This window comes from Cydia fagiglandana, chromosome 26 (assembly GCF_963556715.1).
Source record: "Cydia fagiglandana chromosome 26, ilCydFagi1.1, whole genome shotgun sequence".
Classification (NCBI taxonomy): Eukaryota; Metazoa; Arthropoda; class Insecta; order Lepidoptera; family Tortricidae; genus Cydia; species Cydia fagiglandana.
This window is the reverse complement of record NC_085957.1, coordinates 1,230,313-1,255,593: the sequence shown is the minus strand read 5'-3', so window position 1 is coordinate 1,255,593 and position 25,281 is coordinate 1,230,313. Positions and strand designations below refer to the sequence as shown.

At 46.0% G+C, this 25,281-nt stretch overlaps 1 protein-coding gene across 1 annotated transcript; it reads right to left on the bottom strand.

Annotated features, from left to right (window-relative positions):
* Window positions 1–250: 250 nt before the first annotated feature.
* LOC134677532 (zinc finger protein 595-like) lies at window positions 251–25,078 on the bottom strand. Its single transcript, XM_063535997.1, has 12 exons — window positions 24,848–25,078; window positions 20,546–20,674; window positions 18,263–18,874; window positions 11,388–11,522; window positions 7,965–8,092; window positions 7,753–7,827; window positions 6,405–6,534; window positions 5,324–5,524; window positions 4,087–4,248; window positions 3,664–3,765; window positions 2,397–2,495; window positions 251–1,135 (listed from the first exon to the last, which is right to left on the bottom strand). Exons 1-12 carry the CDS (start codon window positions 24,983–24,985, stop codon window positions 956–958), a joined length of 2,091 nt encoding a protein of 696 aa, XP_063392067.1. The 5' UTR covers window positions 24,986–25,078; the 3' UTR covers window positions 251–955.
* Between the last annotated feature and the right edge of the window lie 203 nt (window positions 25,079–25,281).

Sequence of the window (25,281 nt, the reverse complement as noted above, 5' to 3'; positions counted from 1 at the left end):
ATAACGGTGGAAGAAATTTTGAAATTCTAATTTGATTAATTTAATTGCTTTTTAAAATATTTTATATTTTTATACAATTTTCAATCGTGGCTGAATGCCTGAACGTTCGAGCGCCACATTACCTCGACAGAAATGGGTGCCTTTCAACCCTTGGTCAACAATCTACTATTTACATGTGGCTCGATGAAAATAAAACAATAAATGAATTCCTCCCACTTATTTTATTTACATTATTGTGTAAAACTATAGTCTGTATCGTTAGGTATTTAAAAAAAGTAAACAAATTTACCTTCAAATGACTCTTTAAGCCAGTTGAGGGTAGATGAAAACATTACATGATCAAATAATGTAGGTTAAACAGGTTAAAGTCAGGTCGTTCAGTGACTGAGCCAGACGGTTTTGTATTTCGTTGGTTAACCAATAAATGTTATAACTACCCGAAAATGTACAAATAGGGAATATTACTCTCCCTATAGCCTAGAGTAACGTAGTGACGCCATTTACGTAGAGTTTTGCGTAGTATTCTCTATTGTTTGTTTACTTTTATCAAAGACATATGTAACTTCGTATAAGATGAATAAAGTCTAAGAAAAAAACGTGCCTCGGAAATCAAGAAAAAGTCATTCTCGGATAGATGCCGCACACACCTTTGGCCTATGCTCGGCTAGATGGCGTGACGACACCATTTCATATTTAACAATTTTAACACATAGACACCTGTTAATGAACATGGGTCAAAATGATATAAAAATAATAAAATCATTTATCCATATATATTAATTTTTTTGATAATTTTATACGTGTTTATTTTGAGTTACAGTCGTGTGTCGATAGATGGCAGTACATTTACATTGACTACATTTACTATGACAGGACCCCTCTATACTATTTATTCTTTTATTTAAATACCTAAAGATACAGACTAAAGAGATGGTACTGGGCGAGTAAAGTAACACTATTGTGTAAGACTAGAGATGGTACAGGGTGAGTCCGGTTTCTTGCGCTTGCGCCGGTCCCGCTTGGGTCCCGGCTGGCCGTGGTGCACGGTGTTGATGTGCACGCGCACGCACGAGTTGGTCGTGAACACGCGTCCGCAGATCGAGCACGGGATGCGCGGGTGCAGCTTCAAGTGCGCCTAAAGAAAATTAACAGAATATAGAATAGAAATACTCAAGTCAGGTCGCTTTCCCACTGACGTCCAGTTTTTTAGGGTTCCGTACCCAAAGGGTAAAACGGGACCCTATTACTAAGACTTCGCTGTCCGTCCGTCCGTCCGTCTGTCACCAGGCTGTATCTCACGAACCATGATAGCTAGACAGTTGAAATTTTCACAGATGACGTATTTCTGTTGCCGCTATAACAACAAATACTAAAAACAGAATAAAATAAAGATTTAAGTGGGGCTCCCATACAACAAACGTGATTTTTGACCAAAGTTAAGCAACGTCGGGCGGGGTCAGTACTTGGATGGGTGACCGTTTTTTTTTTTTGCATTATGGTACGGAACTTCGTGCGCGAGTCCGACTCGCACTTGCCCGGTTTTTTGCAGGATCCCGTTTTAGTAGCATAGGTGCTAATATAGTAACGTTCACACGAGGATTCTGTTTGCGGGATCCTGCACGCATACTAGAGAAAACTGGATCCTGCAAAAAACCGTACCCGCAAGAAACTGGATGTCAGTGGGAAACAGCTCTGTCTTATAATTAGTTATAATTTCTATATAACGCCATTAATAAAAATGGGCTATAACCGCGAAAATCGAAGTTCGCAAATTGCGGATATGTTTCTCTGCCACTTTGATTACCCCGTCATTGGAGTAAAAGAGAAAGATTCCCGCAATTTGCGAATTTCGGTTTTCGTGGTAGTCCCACTAAACCAAGGTGGTATTAAAATATGCATGTCTAAATAAATTACTTGTCTATTATATTATGAGAGCCGATTTCAGGTATAAATGTATTTCTTTTCAGACGAGACGACTGAGTGTTAAAAACACAGACATTAAACCTTTTCGACGCCGTGTCAAACACAAAAGCTGTCACGCGGACGCCACGTCCCTGAAGTGTCAAAGCTGAAATTGAACTTTATGCATATGCACGTAGATCTTTGCTCTGTGGTCTGTGACCGCTTAATCAGTCTTTGGCGTTGAACCTGCGGAGCGGATATATCGGTCATTGACGTCCAAAAGGTTAAGTCGATTCATCCCTGAAGAGATTGCAAAGGGGGGTGGAATTAAAAGAGTTAATGAATTGCCTAATAATTGAAGTAAGCAATGCGCGAATTAAATGATTGCTATTAGCATTATCCAGGCGCTATACCTACGTTAGCTGCTGTCACTAATTCCACGCAGACGAAGTCGCGGGCAAAAGCTAGTTTATAATAAAGTATAGTTTAGTCACCGTTCTGTGGTGTCTGTTGAGGTTGGCCTTCACGGTGAAGGCGAGCGGGCACAGCGGGCACTGGAACGGTCTCTCGCCGGTGTGGGAACGCATGTGGAACTGTTTGCATGAGAAACATGTTAATCTAACCTGTGTCTGCAACTTCTGTGAAAACTAGTGATGTACCGACTATTGATCTGGCCGTCTAGCCGACTAATCGGCGCTCGGATGGCCGATTAGTCGGCCGATTAGTCGGCTAGTCGGCCGGATCATAAGTTTTGTCTAAGTTCGGTTCAGATGCTTTTAAAAACAACCGTTTTACCCCTTTCGTAGCGCTATTCGTCATATTATAAATAGTAAAGCTGATAAATAAAATAAATGAAAAAAATCCTAAGGCTATATTTCATACGACAACCGGACAATTCGATAACAAAGCGACCAAGCGGTCAATAATTCAAACAAAAGTTTTTGTAAGCACCCTAACTATTTAGGGTTATTTTATCTATTTATTTATTTGGGTTTAAATTCCTATGAATTTGGGGAAAATCGGTGAAAAGCGTATGGTAAATGTTTGCTGTTTATTTCTTTATGCCCCGTTTTTCTGTCACTTATAAAGTGCCGACTAATCGGCCATTTTTGCCGACTAATCGCCGACTACAAATGAGGCCGGATAGTCGGCGACTAGTCGGTACATCCCTAGTGAAAACTCTTGATTTTATACCATAAATCTTGCCTTATCTCCTAATCTGGTAGTCCAAATCCATCTGGTAAACTAAATTTACTAAAATTACAGTTCGATTATTAAGATTTTTAGAGCATTTAATAACTGGAGACGCCTTGTCTGTCATTTTTTGTACAAAACAGTCTGACGATTTTTGTAGGAATCCTCTAGACCGAGTTTAGAGCAATTATTTCATGCAACCGATGATGCCAAAAATGGGGGGGAGCGCGGGACGAGGTGAGCGAAGTCCCGTGCCGTGATTGGTCCGTTCAAAGACACGGACGTCACACAAAGACAGTTTCGACTCGAACATGGAGTAAAATTACTGTATGCGTGGCAGAGGGGGTAGCGCGTCTATGCTCAGTCTGGAGGATGTTTTGGCTACTTGTACAGTCATCAGCAATAGTATCGTACACAACTAGGGCCGCAAAAATATATGACGCGCTCTTATTGCGCTCCAAATAAGAACGTGTCACATATTTTTGCGGCCCTAGTTGTGTACGATACTATTGCTGATGACTGTACGTAACGTATGTGTGTGGAAATATAGCTTGATGTAATGCTTACGTTTAATGAAGACTTCAAGGCGAAGGTCTTCGGGCACTCGGTGCAGGCGTACGGCTTCACGTCTTGATGCGTGCGCTGGTGGTAACGGAGCAGGGTCGCGTTCTGCCACCAGAAATATAATAAAAAGGTATAAATATTATGAGTCTGACCATGGGGCTTTAATTCCAGGGCTTGATTTTACTCGCTAAACTGAGTTACGTTTATTATGGGACCAACCCTAAAATCGGGGAAAAATTTTTGGCTTTTCCATAGAAAACGTCGACATCTGATCAGGCGAAATGTATGAAAAAGTAAAAAGTTTTTTCGGGCTATCGGGGTCGGTGCCATAATAAAAGTAGCTCAGTTTAGCGAGTAGAATCGAGCCCTGGATTTAAAGCCCCATGGTCAGTAACACCCTGTATACTACCAGTTAGAATTTCGTACCGGCAGTATGCGTCCGCACTGCTCGCACACGAACTGCCCGCGGGGCGGCGGGGCGCGGGGCGCGCGGCGCTTGCGCAGGACGCTCCGCTCCTTGTAGCGCTGCAGGTGCTTGCGACGGTGGTGGGTGTCGTACGAGGCCGCAGAGGGAAACGTCAACCCGCACTGTTTAAATACATAAAATAGATAAAAATGTCTATATTGCACATTATAAAAAAGAAACACTGCAATTGTAGGAGTTCCGCACCGGCCTACTTTACACTTTGCCACTCTAGTGGATAAAATGCAACTTCATCATCATCTTTTGAAGTAATAGAGAGCCTTTACGAGCTGGTGTGATGAAAATAGATGAAGACAAATGAGAGTATGAATAGTTTCAAGATAATATTTGTATGCTTAACCGACAATAGTACATTATTGTCGAGGCTCGGAAGTAGCTACTTGCAGGCTGAGGATTCGTTTTAAACGGACGACCTTGGGAGTCCGTTTAATTGAATCCGAAGCCAGCAAGTAGCCTTCCAGCCGAGTCATGTATAGTGCTTTTCTCAAAAATGGTGCAAGAAATATAAATATCATAGAAATATTTTACAAAACCAACGTTCTTACGTATATATTTTCACAGAAAAAAGCCCTTGCCGCCTTTTTATTTTTTTAATAAAAAAATAGAAGTGTATTTTTCTGCCGAAAATACGCCAACCTATTTGAGACAACTAAATAGTCGCGGTACTAATCATCTGTTTGGCTGTTTAATGGGCCTGTGCCTTCATTTAATATGACCATATCAAATTTTAAAAAGTTTGGAACTCGACAAATAATGGAATTTGTATGCAACATTGCAGTCCCAAAAGCGAGACTGCAATGTTTTTAACTTTTTAATTTTTGAGTGACCATAAACTACGCGCTTCGCGACCTATTTTTTAGACGGCAAAGTCGACCTTGCCGTCCATTTTTGAGAAAAATATCTTTCTGTACATATTTCTGGAATATCTTTCCAATAGCACCTTGTTATACCATATTTTATGCGAATAAAGGATTATTATTTTTTCATACCACCCACAAAATGGACAGACGATCTTGTTAAGGTCACCGGAAGACGCTCGATGCGGGTCACTTCCAACCGGCACGTATGGAGGTCCAAGGGGGAGACCTATGTTCAGCAGTGGACGTCTTATGGCTGAGATGATGATGATGATTTTTACATTTCAAAAAATTCCTTGCTCCTGAAAGAAAGCCTCTCTACCTCTTCACACCGACGCAATTCCGATGGATGCATCTCCCCCACATGCTTGTGTAGCGCCTCCTCGCTCGCACAGTTCTCGCCGCACTGCTCGCACGGCCGCAGGGCTCCGTGCTCGCCGGCCGTGTCTGTGTGTCTGTCCAGAGCTTCAACGCTGTAGAAGTGAGCTGAGCAGATACCGCACTTGAGTCTCAGTGGCATATTCTGAAACAATAGGGAATATAAATAATAAATAAATAAATATTATAGGACATTTTTACATAAATTGACTAAGCCCCACGGTAAGCTCAAGAAGGCTTGTGTTGTGGGTACTCAGACAACAATATATATAGTATATAAATACTTAAATACATAACAACCATGACTCAGGAACAAATATCTGTATCATAACACAAATAAATGTTCTTACCAGGATTCGAACCCGGGACCATCGGCTTCATAGGCAGGGTCACTACCCACTAGGCCAGACCGGTCGTCCAACTATACGGTCGTATAACTGCGTAGATGGCGTCACTAGGCCAATCACATGGCCTACCGTGAAAGACGACAGTCGAAAGTTCGGTTTCTGCCTCTATCACTCTTGCCTATTGGATCGATAGAGAGGCAGATAAAGAAAATTCGCGTTTCGCGGTAGGCCACCTGTAAACAAACCGCCTTGGTGCATCAATGTCATAGTGAAAACTTGTCTAAAAACTGTTCAAGGCCTAGTATGTATTAAGATAGTCGATTCAAGTATTGCAAGTACAATCCGCAGAAGTTGCTAAACGGGTGAAGTGTTCAAAATTATCTAGACGCGCTCTTACTCTCTTAACAATAAAGTCGCGTCAAGATCATTTTGAACAGCTCACCCGCTTAGCAACTATTGCTGCTGACTACTTTACCTCGGGATAGTCGAAGGCAAAAGATCTCGTGGCCGCTCCCTAACACGGACAGACCTCATTAAGTCCATCACAGGAAATTCAGTCAACGATTGCTCCCACAGAGCCACATGACGACGGATCGCAAGAGCTGCGGTGGTGGAGAAATCGACCGTGACATGACCACGACCACTCTGTCAAGAGTGCACGACTAAGAAGATCTTTACCTCAGAGTGTGTCCTTTTCTTGTGTAGTTTGAGCCCCTTTTCCCCTACGAAGGTCTCTCCACACACGTCGCACGCCACGTTCAGCGCGGCGTGCGCGCGCCGCACGTGCGTCAGGTACGTCGAACTCATCCTGACAGGGAGAAATTACATAAGGTGAAACGTTTATTTCGCAGGGATGTTGCGGATGCAGATTTTTTGACATCCGCGGATGCGGATGCGGATGTCACGATTTGGTACTTAAAAAATGTCAAATATTACATTTTTAGCATGTTTTATTGAAAAAAAAACGAAACGTTTAGTATTTGAGCAAGAATATGTGCGTTTTATTTAATAAACAGTAACTTGGCCGACTTTTCGGGATCTAGATATATATAATGACGAAATTACCTAGCACTTACGCCGCCGGCGCCGCCGCAAATACGTTCCTGTTACCGACTTAGGTGACATCCGCATCATGCGGATGCTAGGCATCGATTTTATGCGGGTGCGGATGTTGAAAATAGTGCGGATGTTCCGCGGATGCGGATGCGGATGCGAATATTCACAACATCCCTGATTTGGATGCTGCGAACATATACAACATTAACCCTTTTACAGACCGCACCAATCTACAAGGTTTTCCGCAAAATCCAAATATATCCCAACTAATCCAGCTTTGATGATTCATTTCAAGACAAGTCAAATTTCCCGAAAGTGCAATCTAGTTAATTTGAATCTTCAATCGGAACGCCAAAGTTGAAATTCTAGTGGCGCGTATGTGGTCGATAAATCGTACTATGCCTGGAAAAGGGTTAATAACCGCCTCTGTCTATTTGTGTGTTTGTATGTTCGCGATAAACTCAAAAACTACTGAACGGATTTTCTTCCGTGTTTACCTATCAATAGAGTGATTCTTGAGGAAGGTTTAGGTGTATAATTTGTTAAGGTTTTGTGTAACACAAAACCTTAACCATTGCTTCACTTTAAAGATTGCGCAAAGAGGGACATGATTGCCTTCCATATAGACCACCAAGACTGGGAGAAGCTCGCAGAGCAGCGGACGGAATGGCGCAAACGTGTTGTGGAGGGTCGCAAGTTTTGTGATGAGACCTGGTTCGCCGCACTCGCTGACAAGAGGCAAAGACGACGACAAGGTGTCTCAGTACCGGTTTCCGCAAACTTCTCTTGTCAGACCTGTGGTAGACCATGTCGATCTCGCATCGGTCTATTTAGCCACCAAAAACGGTGTTACACCATAAATCGTCTGATATAGACGAAAAGGCCTATGATGATGATGATGATGATGATGATGATGTGTAACCCGTGCGAAGCCGGGGCTGGTCGTTAGTTAATAATAAAATAAACTTACTTGAACGTCTTCCCGCAGTGTTGGCACTCGTAAGTTTTCCCTGCGTGCATGGCGTGATGTCTTTTTGCTTGACTCCTGAAAAAAAACAGGTTATGCGTTGTACCTAGAGACGAAGCTCGCATTTTCTCAACTTTGCATGCTGCAGCTTTCGCAGGTGTATGGGCAAACTCATATACCTGAGAACACTGTTTTAAAATACAAATTATTTAAACCTGGTTCTGGAGACAAAGCTGCATTCTTTGCAGAGGAACTTGAGCCGGTGCAGGTCCTGGTGCTGCTGGCGCCGGCACTTGAGCTTGAAGCGAACGGAACAGATCTCACAGGGGTGCTGGCCCATGCTCTAAAATCAACAAACATATTCTTCTACAGACAGATGTAGAGCATAATTGTTTTCTCCAATATGCTCGGAAATGTTCACCTTACTGTAGCAAAAATAGTACGGGAAGTTCTTCGTTAATGTCAAACTCTAACTAAAAAACATCAAACTATCGCTGTCCTGTTCTAGCGGACGGGAAGTAAAAAAACACTACAGTAATAACTTATTACTGTAGTGTTTTTTACTTTTTAATAATAATAAACGCAAACAGCCAATTATTATTGCCGCGAGCCGCTTCTACACGACCCGATCAGCTATCATTTCACGTGTATGATCGTGCGAATACTGCTTAATAAAATCAAAGATTATTTTTATATTTTTTTTAAATCTCATCCGTGTTCATAAAGCTTACATAGTTTGTCAAAGGACTTTCTTATTTCAAACATAGACAAAGAGAATCATACTATCTTTGTCTTACACTAGTACTAGCACCCAAAAGAAAAGGATGGGTGTAGTTTTCCTGGTTCTTACTGACTGCAAAGTTGGTTTGACAAACTATATTGCGCAATTATATTGAATGAACGAATATTGAATGGTACTGAATGGCAGAATAAGTTTGTGCTTTTAACTTTTAAAAATTAATTAAAGAGGGAAATTGTTTTTGACATTTTGGATGTGAAGGTTTGATTTGAGTGATGCTTGATGCTTAAATAATAATTACTTTAGCTTATTTCCTCGCATGTTTGGAGAAAAGCACTATATATGCCTCGGCAGGAATAGCAATTCGTGGATTCGTCTTCTTTGTCGGACTCCGCTTCGCGTCGTCCGACAAAATCGAAACTCATCCACGAATTGCCCTTTCCCGGCCTCTGCAATAATGTACTATTGATTCGTATTATCTCGGAAACGTTCGTATTTGTCTTTTTTTTTTTTTTTTATTATGCATGGATTTACTCATGGCCACAGACTAGCCGAGGCGTAGACGTGGCCTACGATGGAGCGAGCTCGCCCAGAAGGTGCCTGTTCACTCTTGATTTGAAGGTTGCCGGGTTATAAGAGCACGGAAATATAGACGCCGGCAAGGAATTCCATTCCTTGGCAGTGCGCATAAGGAAAGTAGAAGCAAAGCGCTTCGTGCGAATTGGCGGAATATCTACCAAGTAGGGATGGAAACCGGCCGTGCGTCTAAAAGTCCGATGGTAGAATGGGGACGGTGGAATGAGCTCGTGTAGCTCTTGGGCACACTCCCCGAAGTGCAACCTGTAGAATACCGACAGGCTGGCGACTTTCCGCCGATGGGCCAAAGTCTGAAGCTTAGCCGTTAGCTTCTTGTCGCCAATCATCCTCCTGGCTCTGCGCTCCACTGAGTCCAAAGCGGCGAGTTGGTATTTAGCTGAGCCATCCCACAGGTGGCTGCAATACTCCATACACGACCGGACTTGAGCTTTGTAAAGTGTTAGAAGCTGTCCAGGTGTGAAGTATCGCCTCACCTTATTTAGGACGCCCAGCTTTCTGGCCGCAGTTCATGCTACATGTCATGCATGTTAACTGTAACCTCAGTACTTTTTGTACCGTGACTGACTGAAATAGCGAGACACGTTTGTACGTTTCCGTGAAAATACGAAGTAACATCTTAAAGTGTTTAAGGGGATGAAAAGGGGATGACACACACTTTTTGCAGACGAAATCGCGGGTAGAAGGTAGTATTAAATAAAATCAAAGACGCCAATAGGTAAACCCACTCAGAACCAGCCGCTTGAAGCGCTTGAAGCAGCTTGGACTAGTATAGAAGTTAACACCATAAATGTCAGAGCACATCGGCCACGTGGTAAACGCACATGTCACGCAATCGATGTGCCGCCTCTCATAACAATCTGTACATTGCAACGCGCACGCGAGCATATGCATGCATGCACTGGTCTTTAACCGTTTGAACGCCAGACGGCGAAGGAATACGAGATGCCGTGCCTCGGACGCCAGGCGATCGCGATTATTTAGGCGAAATTGAACTTTACGGATTCCCGCGTAAGTCTCTATTGCATTAGCGAAGCTGTCGGCTGTGGTCGTTGGCGACCTTGGTAAGACTTTCAGATGACGTTACAACCCGACGGTGTCGATCTTCGAGCAACACGGAAGGGAGGCGGCATTCGCACTATTTCCCCTCTGCCGAGGTACAAGATTAGCGCGTCAATCTAATCTAGCGCGGGTAATAAAACTAGTTGCACTTGGATTTTTCACTAGACCGAGTCCAGACGCGAGCGTGAACACTGCTGCACAAAAATGCCTGTTTGCTCGGTTTTTTGTTATAAAAAGAGGTCGAGGCCATCAAATTTACAAAAAGAACGTGTTACATTTCACATGTAATATTTTTTGTACATATCATACGTTAAATTACATTTAAATACAATTATTATATTTTAGTCTCAAGTAATTGTTGGATTTATCGATTTTGCTCGCTCAGTACAAATTGCGGATCGGTCGAGCGACAAATCCGACTTCTCATCTCTCAGAATACAATGACATACTTCAACGAAAATGTGTTAGTGTGCGTGTTGTGACACTAGTCACTCGTCCGTACACAAAAAGAGATCGAGGTTTGCAAGATTTGTCTTTGACGTGTGTCATTTTCTATGTATTTGTGTCGTCATTACAGATTGGATTTTGTATGTAAGTGTGTGAGAAACGCGACTGTGTGCACCTTTCCCCCCGCGAAAAATGGCAGAAAGATTTGTACGGCGAGATATCGCTTGGGCCCCTCCCTTCCGACGTGTCGGAAGCCGGTGTTGCTCGAAGGTGTCGATCAAATGGTTAAATTGTTGTATAGAGATGCCACGAATATTCGGCAACTATTTGGTATTAGGCCTATTCGGCCACTTTGCCGAAGTTTCGGTATTCGGCCGAATGTTGCCTACTATTCGGCCGAATACCGAATATCTGCTGCATCTACCTAAAAGGAAATATTACACAAAAAACAACCAAAAACTAGGTATATTTTAAATGTATTCTTGGAAAGTAGTTAAATACGAAGGCACGTTGTGAGCATTTGTTGATTCCAAATTATTTTATTTTTATCATTGGGTCTGATTTGATTGACTCTAACTACATTCATTAATTATGTTCATCAAAAATATATCTTAGCAAACGTTGTGCTTTGTTGGCGAACAGTTTTCATAATAATTGTGATTCAAAATGACAAAATGATGTGACATGTCATGCTGAATATTCGGTCGCCTAATATTCGGTATTCGGCCGAGAAGGGGGCCGAATATTCAGTATTAGGCCAAACTCGGGGCATCTCTATAATGTTGTATTAACTCACTGGACTATGCCGCAGTAGGTGGTTATTGTAGGCGGCCTCAGCGTCGAAGCCTTTCCCGCAGTCCTCGCACCGGAACCGGGACTCCAAGTAGTTGCGGGACTTCTTGCGCGAGGCGACCTCTTCCAGCTGCTCCTCCTACACATACAGATATAAGGCTAACAGGACAATAAATGGAAACAAGCATAGGATAACTGCTAGTTATTGGCCACTGCATAGTAAGGCAGAAAGAAACAAGCCAATATAAGTCTTATAGTTGGGGTGTAGGGGGGGGGTAGGTACGTAGTTCAGGTGTGCGACGCTGGGCTTACAACGCCTACTCCCTCAAGTCTATCATACACGTCCCCGTCGGCCATGGCTCTGCCGCCGCAGGCCATGGCCGAACCCATCCCACTCATGGGGTGGGTCGTACACCCTGGTAATGCTGGTGGTCGGTCGGACGTCGCACATTCCATCTGCCCCGGACCACCAGTAGCTAAGTATGAAGGCGACGTCGTAACCCGTGAGGACCTGAAAACCCGAACGGAGTACGACAAACTCTGGAGAGTCCTGTAAGGCATGGCTAGCAATATGATTTCGATCAAATTGCTAGCTATGCCATACGGACCTCCGTCATAACCCGTGAGGACCTGAAAACCCAAGCGGGTTATGACACACTCTGGAGAGCCCGAATGGCATGGCTAGCAATATGATTTCGATCAGATTGCTAGCTATGTTATGCGGACCTCCGTCATAACCCGTGAGGACCTGAAAACCCAAGCGGGTTATGACCCACTCTGGAGAGTCCGAATGGCATGGCTAGCAATATGATTTCGATCAGATTGCTAGCTATGTTATACGGACCTCCCGGTTCCGCTTAAGGTGTAGGTGACTTAAGCGGACTACACTCACCTGCCTGCGTAAGTCCTGCGCAGTAGAGCGCCGTAAGCGGGGATGCAGGAGTCCTGGGGGCCGAGGCCTGCAGGGGGTCGGGGTTAGTTATCCCCTGTGGGCCAATATGCCCTTTTTGGTCCGAATTTCCGGCGAAACGGTGGCCCTGCAACTAGCCACTGCAGGGTATTGGACACGCGTCCCGTACGGTCGAGGTGGTACGGTCCGCAGGCGAGGTGTGGGGAGGGGCGTCCTCTGGGAGGATGCCAGGGACTCGGCCATGCTGACGGGGCAAGGGCGCGTGGAACCACTAGGAGAGATAGGATCGTCTCTCTCAGCCACGTGTCTGCAGCTCCCGATGTCGCGCATGAGTCTCACCTCTACACACCTATACCTCTTGGGTATTCCTGGTGTCCAAAGTGACATCCCCAAAGGTGCGGGCTCCATGGAGGGTGGGAAGCTCGAGAGGTGAATTTTAGACATTTCAATAATGGAAACGACAAGATCCCAAACCCCGCGGGTGCCGGAAGGGAAACCGGAAGGCGCCCCAACACCGGAGGGAAACGGCGCAGTTTCGGCTGTACCCGGAACCTCCACCCAACACTACACTACACGAGGAGACGGAGCTGTCCCGATAGTTCCTCCCTCCTCATCACGTGCTTACAGGGATGCACAAACAACCCTGCCAAGCACCACTACACACGGCGCTGTCCCGACAGTACCGACACGTTACACACACACACACAACACACCCCGTGGTGGCGCTGTCTCAACAGCACCGCCTCGCAAGGGGCAGCCCGCAGCAGGGATTATAGCCGCCGGGAAACCAAAGGCACGCAAACCTGCTACGTGGACGCCCAAACCAGTAGGCTCAGTACCACAGCGTACCCAAGCCCTACTGCCAACACCGGGGACATCCACGGGCGCTGTTCCGACAGGAGGGAAACCCCCTGCCACGGAGCAGACCCCAATGATGGAACCAGTGCTGGACCCCGTCTCTGCTCAGCTGGAGGCGGGTTGGACCGTCCAGGTGTCCAGAAAGGCGCGGAAGTGGAAGCCCGACCGACGGGTGAAAACTCCAGTGCCTCCGCCCCCCCCTGTTACAGCTGCGGCTAAGCCGCACAAGCTTAACAGGAAGCAGAGACGGAAGCGAAGGGAGTGGCAAGCCGCTCTCAACAACACCGCCCCGGCGCCTCAACAAGGCGCCCCTGGGAAGGGCCAGGCGCAGGCAGCAGCTGGTCTACCAGCAGCGAACCGTGCCCCTCCCCAGGAAAAGAGGGTGAAGGCCAGGACCAAGGGGGGGAGTAGCCAGGGTGCCCGGTCTTCTGCCAAGAGGGCTCGTCTGGACGAGACTATATCTCCCAGAGGCGAGCATAAGAGGCAGAGGACTGGACCGCCTGGAGAAACCCCCCATGCCGACTACGCAGAGGCGGCAAAGGCTGGCCTGCTGGTGGCGGTGACCACTGCCACCTCGGGACACCTGACCTCGCAGCAGTCGGATGAGGTCCAGAGGCAGCTGCTAGCCCTGCTCTCGCAGGAAGCCAGGCAGCCCACCGCAAGCCTTCCCGCAGGCCCAATCTTCAGGGGCAAGCCCGTATGGGCGAATGGCTCCCTAAGATTGTGGTGCGAGGACCAGGCCACTCTAGCATGGCTCAAGCGCAGCGCGGCTACCATCACCCTTGATGAGGGGGAGAAGGTGGTGGTCAAGCGCCAGAGCGAGGTACCCAAAAGAGTACGCTGCGGAATCCTGTTCCCGGGCGTCTGGGAGGACTTCGGCGAGGTTGGCCGAGCCCTCCGCTATCAGAACCCGTGGGCGGAAATAGACCGCTGGCTGCTCAACCGGCGAGAGGTGCAGGGAGCGGAGACGTTCGCTGTTGTCAGTGTGCCGGAAACAGTCGTGCAGCCCCTGGTAAACCGCGGACGCCGGCTCGGCTTCATGCTGGGTTCGGTATACGTTAAGTTCGAGGTTGAGGGGTCACCGGGAAAGTTCAGGGAGCAACCGCCCCTTACCAGCACTGCCGCCACTGATAGCGCAGCCAATGCACCAGCCGAGCCCATGGACACTTGCGCGGCGACGCAGGCACCTTTAGACGAGGTCCAGGAGCCTGAATCGCGAGCCCCAGAGCAGTCCCCTTCCGTCCCCGAGAAGGACGAAGAAGAACTTCTTCGTGACTCCTCGGAGAGTGAGGGGGAATGCGCGCAGGGGCTGGGTAAGTTGGCCATCGGCAAGGGGGAGGAGGAGCCGATGTCGGCGGAGGAGGGCGATCCTGGTGGAGGAACCCCCTTCGCCCAGTGGTAGATTCCTCCAAGCCAACCTCCACCACAGCGAAACCGCAACGGCTCAGATCCGGAAGTGGTTGGAGGTCAACACAACAGCCATAATTCTGATCCAGGAGCCGTGGGTCAGAAGGGGCTCTGTCTGCGGTCTCCGTAACTTAGGAGGTAAGCTAACAGTCTACTCGGGTCCGGATAACCCTCGGGCCTGCATATACACAACTAAAGATATACATGTGCAACCTCTAACGAGCTTCTGTTCTAGAGACGTGTGCGCCATAAGGCTACACGGAGCGCAAGACACCAGCCTGCAGGAGATGGTCGTAGCCTCTGTGTACATGCCGGAGGCGGACGACCCACCACCGCACGACATGACAAGGCTGGTCAACTACTGCGAAGAGGCGGGGCTCGAACTCATCGTGGCAACCGACTCAAACGCACACCACCCCCTATGGGGCATGGAAACAGGTAACGAAAGAGGTAAGAAGCTCGTCGAGTACCTATTTACTACAAACCTCAACCTCCTTAACACAGGTTCGAAACCGACATTCATAAACAGGCGCAGCAGGACAATCATTGACCTGACCCTAGCATCTGAAGAAGCATCGAAACACATCACAGGCTGGCATGTATCGGAGGAGGTGTCGTGCTCAGACCACAGATGGATTCGATTCGACATTCAGGTAAAAACACTCACAGCAGTGCCTAGAAGGGACCCACGTAGGACTAATCGTGACCTCTACACCCTGCGGTTAAACACAATACTGGAACAGCAGGAGGGTCCCCAGAAGATAGTAGGCATAGCTGAGATAGAAGAACAGGTAAGCACCCTTACAGACACCATCCTGGATTGCTACCATCAGGCATGTCCCTTAACTACCCCATCAACTAGAAGTGGAAGGAAGAACAACTGGTGGGGACCTGAGCTGGAGAGACTCAGAGGCAAGATGAGGAGACAACTAAACAGAGCTATGAACACTGGCACTGACGAGGACTGGGATAGCTACAAGTCCACCAAGGCCAAGTACAAGAAACGTCTCAGGTACAGAAGCACAAACTCCTGGCGCAAATTCTGTACAGACATTGAGACCACCATGCAGGCTAACAGGGTAAGGAAGGTTCTCTCCAACAACTCAACCATAACCTTGGGATCCCTACGTAAGCCTGACAACTCTCTCACCAACACACCGGAGGAGGCGGAACGGGTCCTAGTGCAAACACACTTCCCGGACTGCGTGATATCGCACCCAGTAAGTTGGGAGGAGGAGGAGACCACTCCGTCGGAGGACGAGTGGCAGCAGACACATGAGGTAATCAGCCCGCAGCGCACGCAGTGGGCCATAAACAGTTTTGACTCCTTCAAATCTCCAGGAATGGACGGGATCTTCCCTGCGCTACTCAAATGGGGCGGGAGGCATCTCACTTTGAAGCTGACCACCGTTCTGCGCGCCTGTCTGGCTCACAGGTACGTGCCGAAGCGGTGGAGAGAGGTCAAAGTCATCTTCATACCGAAACCAGGTAAAAGCGATTACTCGGATCCCAAATCCTTCAGGTTCATCAGCCTGACCTCCTTCATGCTTAAAACCTTGGAGAGGTTGTGCGATAGGCATCTGAGGGAGAGGGTGCTGAGTAACGTGCGCCTGCATCCCAACCAACATGCCTATAGCCCTGGCAAGTCTACAGAATCGGCGCTTCATGCAGTGGTAAGCAAAATTGAAGTAGCGATTAAAAACAGGTCCATGTGCTTAGGAACCTTTATAGATATAGAAGGAGCCTTCGACAGGACTAGGTTCAGCAGCATTGCAGCAGCACTGGTAAGACACGGTGCGAATGCAGTTATGACCAAATGGATAAACAACATGTTGAGCCAGAGGGTAATAAAACTTGGGACAGGCGAGACACAGCAGGCATTAGTGGCGAAGGGATGCCCCCAAGGGGGAGTTCTATCGCCACTCCTATGGAACCTAGTGGTGAACGACCTCATAACAACATTAAACAACAATCACTACTACACAATCGGCTATGCTGACGACATAGTGATACTAACGAGCGGCAACCACTCAGGTACGGTATGCGATGTCACCCGCTCTGCACTAGCCATCGTGGAGCGCTGGTGCGTTAACAACGAACTCACAGTCAATCCCCGCAAGACGGAGCTGGTAATGTTCACCAACAAACGCAATTTGGGAAACTACCACCTTCCCAAACTGTTCAATACAGAACTCCAACTATCTTCAGAGGTAAAGTATCTAGGGGTAGTGCTTGACAACAAACTGAATTGGAGTAATCACCTAAATGGCAAAATTGATAAGGCTACAGTCGCGTTCTGGCAATGTCGTAGAATGGTGGGTAGAACCTGGGGATTAACTCCCAGGCTAACTCTATGGCTTTACCAGGCAGTGATAAGACCAATAATAAGCTACGGTGCGATAGTATGGTGGCCACGCACCAAACTATCCACTGTGGAGGCTAGACTACAACGACTCCAGAGGTTGGCCTGTATGGCGACTACGGGCTGCATGAGGACAACACCTACCGCGGCCCTGGAAGCCTTACTGGGCCTCCCGCCGCTGCACCTCTTTATACAACAAGAAGCGCTGGCTGCGGCGGTACGTCTCAAAAAATCTAATCTCTGGAGACCGCCTAGGGTGCCACACACCGAAATCCTCTACGAGGCAATAGGTAAGGAACCGCTTATAGAAGCGGTGACTGACAGGATACCCAAGCAGTTCGTCTTCGACAAGAAATACAAAATACAATTACACGAAGAACCCCATGAAGGACTCAACCCAAGGGAGCTGAGAATCTTCACGGACGGATCAAAAACAAGGTCAGGCACTGGCGCTGGGGTTTTCTCAGAGGACCTAAACATACACATCTCGACACCACTTGGTGCCCATAACACAGTCTTCCAGGCGGAATGTATGGGCATTATAATGGCAGCACACGCAATCGTCTCAAGGGTAGTAATGGACTACCCCATCCGCATACTCTCTGATAGTCGGTCAGTACTACAAGCTCTACAAAGTTATACTTTCACTTCAGGGCTAATTTACGAATGTCACAAAGCTCTGTCAGAGGTATGTACCACCAATGGCGTAACTCTGCAGTGGATCAAAGGACACAGCAACTCACGAGGTAACGATGCAGCCGACATCTTGGCGAGAGGTGGCTCGGAACTGAGGGTGGCAGGACCTGAGCCAATCCTACCTCTGCTATATGCCTGGCTCCGGAACACGCTGCGACACAACACCAAGGTAAAACACCAACAATACTGGTCTAACCTAGGCACCTGCAGGCAGGCGAAGGAAGCCCTCCCGACACTCAACCCCAATCTGTCGCGGAGGCTTCGACAGCTGAAGAGACCACAGCTCCGGCTTATAGCTGGGGCAATAACTGGACACGCCTCATTTAACAAGCACCTACTAACCCTACGTGTTACAGATAGCCCCCTCTGCAGAGCGTGCATGGAGGCAGAGGAGACAGCCGCCCACGTCATTCTCGAATGCCCAGGGGTGGCAAAATACCGGGCACAACACCTCGGCTCACCGGGGTCTCTCCCAGAAGTCGTCGGCAACGTCAAGGGTCTGCTAGGCTTCTTGGTAGAGTTGGGCTGGCAGGAATAGTGCCGCCAACCCATTACGCAAAATAGGCGCGATATTATGACGTCGAGTTGCGGAAACCAAGCCCGCGAAAAGCTATAACCTATAACCTATAAGTCTTATAGTTCTTACCTTGCTCAAAGTAACAATTTGTACATCATGAGTCTTCTCAAACTTTTCAAAATCAAACAGCGGCATGTCATTTGTGGGATCTCTGGGATATTTCGCCCCCGTCTTCTTTGTAACCTCTTTTGAGCGAACAACTTTGTTTTTATTATTTTTAACTACAACCACCTTCTTTCCTTTTCTTTCTTTTTTCTTCACTTTAGATTTACCATTCTTTCTATATACATTATCATCATATTCCATTTCTTCATATACTTCCTTTTTATCTTCTAGACTGACATTACTGATACTGTCATCATCTATGTCATCTAGTTCATCATAGTCACTATCTAATTTTTTATTCTTCTTACCTGTAGACCTTTTCCTTTTCTTTTTAACACTTTCAACGTCTTTTACAAATATTATATCTTTATCTTTGTCATTAATTTCTTCTTTTTCTAATTCTACTTTAAGGTCGTTCTTTATAATACTGTCTATGTCAACAATGTCTATGTTTGGTTCGACTTTTATGTCTACGTCAGGTAGAGGTGTGTCTAGGCATTCTTGAGGTTCTAATTGAGTTATAGTTAGGTTGTAAATGCTATGGGAGGGTATACTGCTGATATACTCTGTATTCAACTGTAAAATGAACAAAAAAACACATAAGATGTTGATAGAGTTGGACCAAGCTAACAAAGTGTGGAAATGCCATCATTAATGTCCAGTTTCTATAAAAATACGAAGTTTATAATGACACTGTCACACTTTGTTGCCTTTCTGTTAAGGTTGGTGCAAAGTGAGCTAAGACAATCTATTTTCACTAGTTACTCATTTAGTGATATGTTTTTGAATTAATATACAAGTAAATAGGGTAATTCGCCAGTAACTGGCCACTTTTAGTTAGGCAAATTGGGTAATTGGGTAGGGTTAGTAATGATATTTTAGTGACCTAGGCAATTGAGTTTGATGTGTATTGTGTAGCCTGTATGGTACAAAAATCTATTTAAACTTAAACTGATTTTAGTGGATACAGCGAATTATATCAGCTTAAATGGTTTTTATTTTAGTTTATAACATTACCTAAAGGTGCGTCTCGATATTGCGCGGCGGCCGCGCGAGCAATGTTCGACCGCGGCACACCTGTATTTTGGCGCGTGCACCAATTTCGACACCATCTAGAACTTACGCGCGGCGACCGCGCGCGGCAGGCGATCCGACGATCGACCACATTATATCACAAAAAATAATTATTCGGAACGAAGTATAGCCAAATAAAAGAATGATCTGTAGCGATAATCACTACATTTACTGTACCATAGAAACTGTTTAGTGCCGTATAATTTAATTAAAGTACGACACTTTTCATTATCCATGTATGCTGCCGCGCGAGCCAACTGAAATATATACACACCCGTCCCAACTGCGCGCGAACATTCCTTTGCCGCGCGTCGAAACACCGACAGTGAATGGTTCGTCGCGCGGCAGCCCGGTATCCATTGCGCGCGGCTGCCGCGCGCGCCAATGTTCGATAGCTTGCCGCGCAATATGGAGACGCGGCTTAAAATTGGCTAAAAATTGCCTAATCAAGGCTAAAGACTGATAAAGGTAGAAAGATATGGAGGAGGCCTATACCCGACAGGGGTCCTTAATATAGTAAAATGAACAACAATATTATTAAAAAACTTTTACTATGTAAAACTATTTAAGGAAAAGTAAAGGCTTCAATAAATAAAAAAAACAACAGGTTGCACTCAGGGAGTGCCGACAGAAGTGAAAACTCAATGACTAGTCCAAAATGTCTGCAGCACTATGTATAATTGATCCATCCTCCTTTCTATTGAAAAACTTTAGTTCCGAAATTGCTGGTCAGTGAACTTGTTTAAAACTCGAAATTCAAATTTGTAGCATTAATTGTTTAAAATTCGAATAGAAATTGTAAACCTTGCAAACCTCGCATCTAATTATATTTGGTCATGATATTTTCAGTTTTATTCACCAGTACTTGAGTTCACTTTTATTGGCGATTTCATCAAGATGTAGCTTTATTGAATTATATTTGAGTGATGTAAAGTTAGAATGTAACTGTCCTGTCCTCGTATTTCAACCTGTACAAGATTAGAACCTTTTTCATGTAATGTCATTGAGTTTTTCTTTATTGATTTAAATGCCATCTAAATGAGTGGCCGTTTAAACCTTACGGTCACGTGATCGCCTTACGCTGTCTCGAGCTTATAATTTTTTCCCCACCTCAAAAAGTGCCCAGCGCCGCTAAAGAAGTTTTCACTTCAATAAATAAAATTACAACATTACCGCTTCCTTGTACAGCTCTGCTGTGAGGCTCTGCTGTGTGCGGAGACACATCTCCCTAAAGGAAGCACATTTGATCAGCATGGTGCGGCAGAATGTGCACAGGAACTGCGGGAGATAGTCCTGGTACACCTGGAGGAGGGATAACATTAGTCATAAACTAATTAAATTAAAATTAATTGCTGTTACCAATATGAGTATTTGCTGTCATTGACTAAAACTATTTTAAATCTTGTAAGTCTTGTAAGTATGTTGTGTTGTTGTGTGTGTGTGTTTGTGTGTTGGCTCCGCTGTGTGGAGCAAGAGGTGGCTACTAAAGCGCAGCGGCAGCGCCCTATTAGCGGTCGTCGCTGACCGACTTGACTCTCCATTTGTGAGGCACTGGTTGTCATTGCATGCACCAGTGTCTCAAAAATGGGATAAATAATAAGTATGTGTGATTTATCAGGAGACATGTTAATATATTTTTTGACATTATTTACTTTAGTTTAATATATTCTATATTATCTTTATTTATTTTTCTTCTTAAGTTAGGTTAATTATAATATGAATATAAAAGTAAAATATAAAAACACTTACAAAACAATAAAAAAAAAATTATAAACACATTATAAAAAACCTAACCTAGGGTGCCGCCGGCAGCGGGGCAGGGCCCAAGCTGCCGGTGGTCAGGGCCGCAGAGTGAGGAATCGACGTACTATACGCGCCGTGTCCAAAATTACCGCCTTCTGCATCTGACCCTTGATCCAGCCACCCAGCGAGAGTCTCTCTAGGTGTTGGTCGAGACTCTTCGCTATGAGACCGTTCGCTGACACGACTATAGGAACAATGATCGTCGAGTCAACATCCCACATGGCGGTTATCTCGTGAGCTAAGTCTAGGTACTTGCTGGACTTGTCCTTCTCGGCCTTCACGAGATTCTCATCATGGGGGATGGTGACGTCGACGAGCACGGCCCGGCGCTGCGATCGATCTATCACCACGATGTCAGGCTTATTGGCTACAATAGTCCTGTCAGTGATGATAGATCGATCCCAATAGAGCGTGGCACGACCATTTTCGAGAACTGGCGCAGGTGAGTACTTGTAGTACGGCACTTCACGGTCCACAAGGCCGTATAGGAGGGCAAGTTGCTGGTGAATAATTCTGGCTACGAGATTATGTCTGTGCAAGTACTCGCCGTTAGCAAGATGAGAACAACCGGAGATAATATGCCTGAGTGACTCTCCGGGACGGCGGCATGCCCGACAAATGTCGACCGTACCGTCCTTCAGGATATATCTCCGGTAGTTATTCGTCATGATAACTTCGTCCGCAATTGCACAGGCAAAACCCTCGGTTTCTCCGAAGAGGTCCCCGAATCGTAGCCAGTTCACCGACGCGGGTAGGTCTACATCGGGTCCCATGAGGGCCTTGTAGAACCGCCCGTGTAGCTGCTTATCCTTCCATATCGCCTTGCGGTCCTCGGTGCTTAGTACTACAGGTTTGCGCCAGTTCTTGTTCGCCAAGGAGAGCGGCGTGAGGCCCCTGTCAGCTGCCACCACATCACGATGCATCCCACACTCGTTGTTGAGGAAATAATTCCTGAGATTGTACACCTCACGGTTGTGGAGATTTTTGGCGTTTAGAAAGCCGCGACCTCCACATTTCCGTGGGATGTACAATCTCATAACAGACGAGCGTGGGTGCAGCATACGATGTGTGGTGAGCATCTGTCGGACCCTCCGATCCAGGGCATCCAGCTCGGTCTGAGTCCACCTTAGTATGCCAAAGGAGTATGTGAGTAGAGGCATTACCCAGGCGTTGAAGGCGCGCACTTTGTTGCCTCCTGACAAAAGACTGTTAAGTACTTTTGTGAGCCGACTAAAAAAGCGCTCCTTCACCGACCGTCTAATACCCTCTTCCTCAATACCCAACGACTGTGACATACCAAGGTATTTATAGGTTTCTGATTCAGAGATGGATCTGAAAGACATTGTCTCAGAAAGTTGTAAATTTGTTGAATTTACAACTTTCCCCCGCTGTACGTGCATAACCGCACATTTATCGACACCAAACTCCATGTTGATGGCATTACTGAAGACTTCGGTGGTTTTCAGTAGCTCCAGCAAGTCTTGGCTATTTGGTGCAAATAATTTGAGGTCATCCATGTACAGAAGGTGAGAAATGACTTCACCCCCTCTCCGAAGCCGGCAACCTAGTTCTAAATCCTTCAGCAAGGTACTGAGAGGATTCAGAGCTAGGCAGAACCACAGGGGACTCAGACTATCACCCTGAAATATTCCTCGCTCAATCCTTATAAAATCCTGCGGGCCAGGGCGTTCATCCCCGCCTCCTGGTTGACGAAGAACTGTGGTCCATTGCCTCATACACGCGCTTAGAAAGGCTCTTAAAGCTGTATCAACTTTATACAGCTCTAAGACCCTCTCCAGCCATGAGTGAGGCACCGAATAATAGGCCTTCTTGTAGTCAATCCAGGCTGCTGAGAGGGCCCCCCTGTTCCGCCGGACTTGTTGGCAGATGGTCATGTCTATGAGGAGGAGCTCTTTAGTACCACGGGACCCAACCCTACATCCATTTTGAGCAGAGGCCAAAATATTGTTTGCGACAATGTGCGCGTTGATTTTTGCTCTCAAAATGGATGTAAGGAGCTTGTAGAGTGTAGGCAAGCATGTGATGGGTCTGTAGTTCTTCGCTTCCGTGGTACTACCGGACTTATAGAGCAGGAAGGTGACACCAGTTGTTAAGGAAGGTGGGAGAGAACCAAGCTCGAGGGCTTGTTGAAATTGTGCTGCCAAGCAGGAGTGCGAGCATCGGAACCATTTTAGCCAGAAGTTGTGCAATCCATCCGGCCCAGGACTTTTCCAGTTCTGAGCCGTGCGGATGGCACAACTTACGTCATCGGGGCTGATGGTGACTGCCCCCATAGGTTCGATGGACTCGCACTCACGCTCGACAACACTCATCCAACCCCCCTCGGTGTGTCCGACAGGCACTGACCAGATGCTACGCCAGAAGTCATTCATGACAGTAGCATCCGGTGGCTGCGAGTCGGACGCACGACGGTTGGTTTCCTCCCACTTTCGGTACATCTTCCTTTGGTCACTCTGGAAAAGACGATTCTGTTGGAATCGGTCCACACGCTCTCTGTAGCGGCGAATACGGTTTGCCCATGCATAGACTTTCTGCTTTAGAAAGTCGATGCGCTCCGTAACGTTGGCCATGTAGTCGCTGGGCCTGATATCCGTCCCCGCGAATGCCTGGTTTACAAAGCGCATTACTCGGGGGCGATTGTTGCCCCCCCTAAAGCAGATCAGCTTTGCGATAAGAGTCCTAAAAGAGCTGATACGTCGCTCGATCCGTATTTGCCATGCGGGGGCACCTTCGGCGGTCCTAGGTGCACGTTCAGAGTCCGGAAACTTGACTCGTGCAACACGGCACGCCGCGATGGCTCCGCAATACATGATCGCGTGCGTATCATCTAAATCTTTACTAGTCCGCAAGTATGGCTCTAGTAAAGCGTTTAGGGCTCCCATTAGCGCTAGATTGTGTCTATTCATAGGGAAACGTGGTAATCGTGGCCTAGTATTGGGTGTGGAGCGATACTGTGTAATCGCCTCATCCAGAGTCCTCCTCAGTTGCTCATTGGCTGTACTACTATATTATTATTATTGAAATCATTGTTTAATCGTTATTCGTTATTATTTTATTTCTTTGACATGTTTCCTATAAATCAAATATAATTCAGTAATACCTTAAATTAAGTTAGTTTGTGTTAATTTTTAAATTTATATTGTTTCACAGCCCTATGAGCCATGTTGCTTGAATTAAATGTATTAATAATAATAATAAAGCTGCCCAGGACCGGAGTCAGTGGGAGAAAAAGATTCGAGCCCTACCAGGGGGTAACAGGATGGAAAGAAGAAGTCAAATGAATTTAATTTAATTTTATAATGGTTTGGTTTAATTGCACCTTAATTCCTAGATTTCAAAACGGAACAGTGTTAAAGAACCTGAATCGCAGAATGTCTATTTTTTCCGATGTTTCCATATTCTCAATATGCCTAAACTTTAAATCAACTTGGATGTCTATAATAAGTCTCAAAATCCTATAACTTTGTGTTTTTAAGGTGACTTAAAATACATTACAATACATTTATATTTGTTACACTACGAATACACGATTAAAAACAATTTTATTAGGTAGCCATTACCGCTAAAAACTCTGCATTTCTACAGTTCTTTCCTAGACGTTACGTCTCTTCACACATTAAACATTACTCATAACTATCAGTTTATACTTACAGGAGTCCCCGAGATGTGAGAAAAGGCGTCGGTAAGCTTGGATTCATGGATATTAAACAGTTTGCGTTCGGTGGACAGGCAAGCGCGGCAGCATAACATAGAATCACGATTTGACGATCCATTTGGTGTTATATCCATGATGTAATAAATACTATTTTAACTTAGAATAGACATAAATACTGAAATTAAAATAAATAGCTTATTTTACTAGGCTTTCGCACTCAAAATGTAATAAACTGTTTACAATTATATGTATAGTGCAAATAGTCAATATAATAGCACCGAGAGCTGTCATTGGTGCTGTCAAATTTCAATCGTTCGAAAATTGTTTTTGTCGAGCATAACCAAATGATAACTAACGATCACTCTCTGCAATCTCTGTGAGAACTCTTGGTTAAACCAAGGTACAAAATGTATCAAATACCATTATTTGC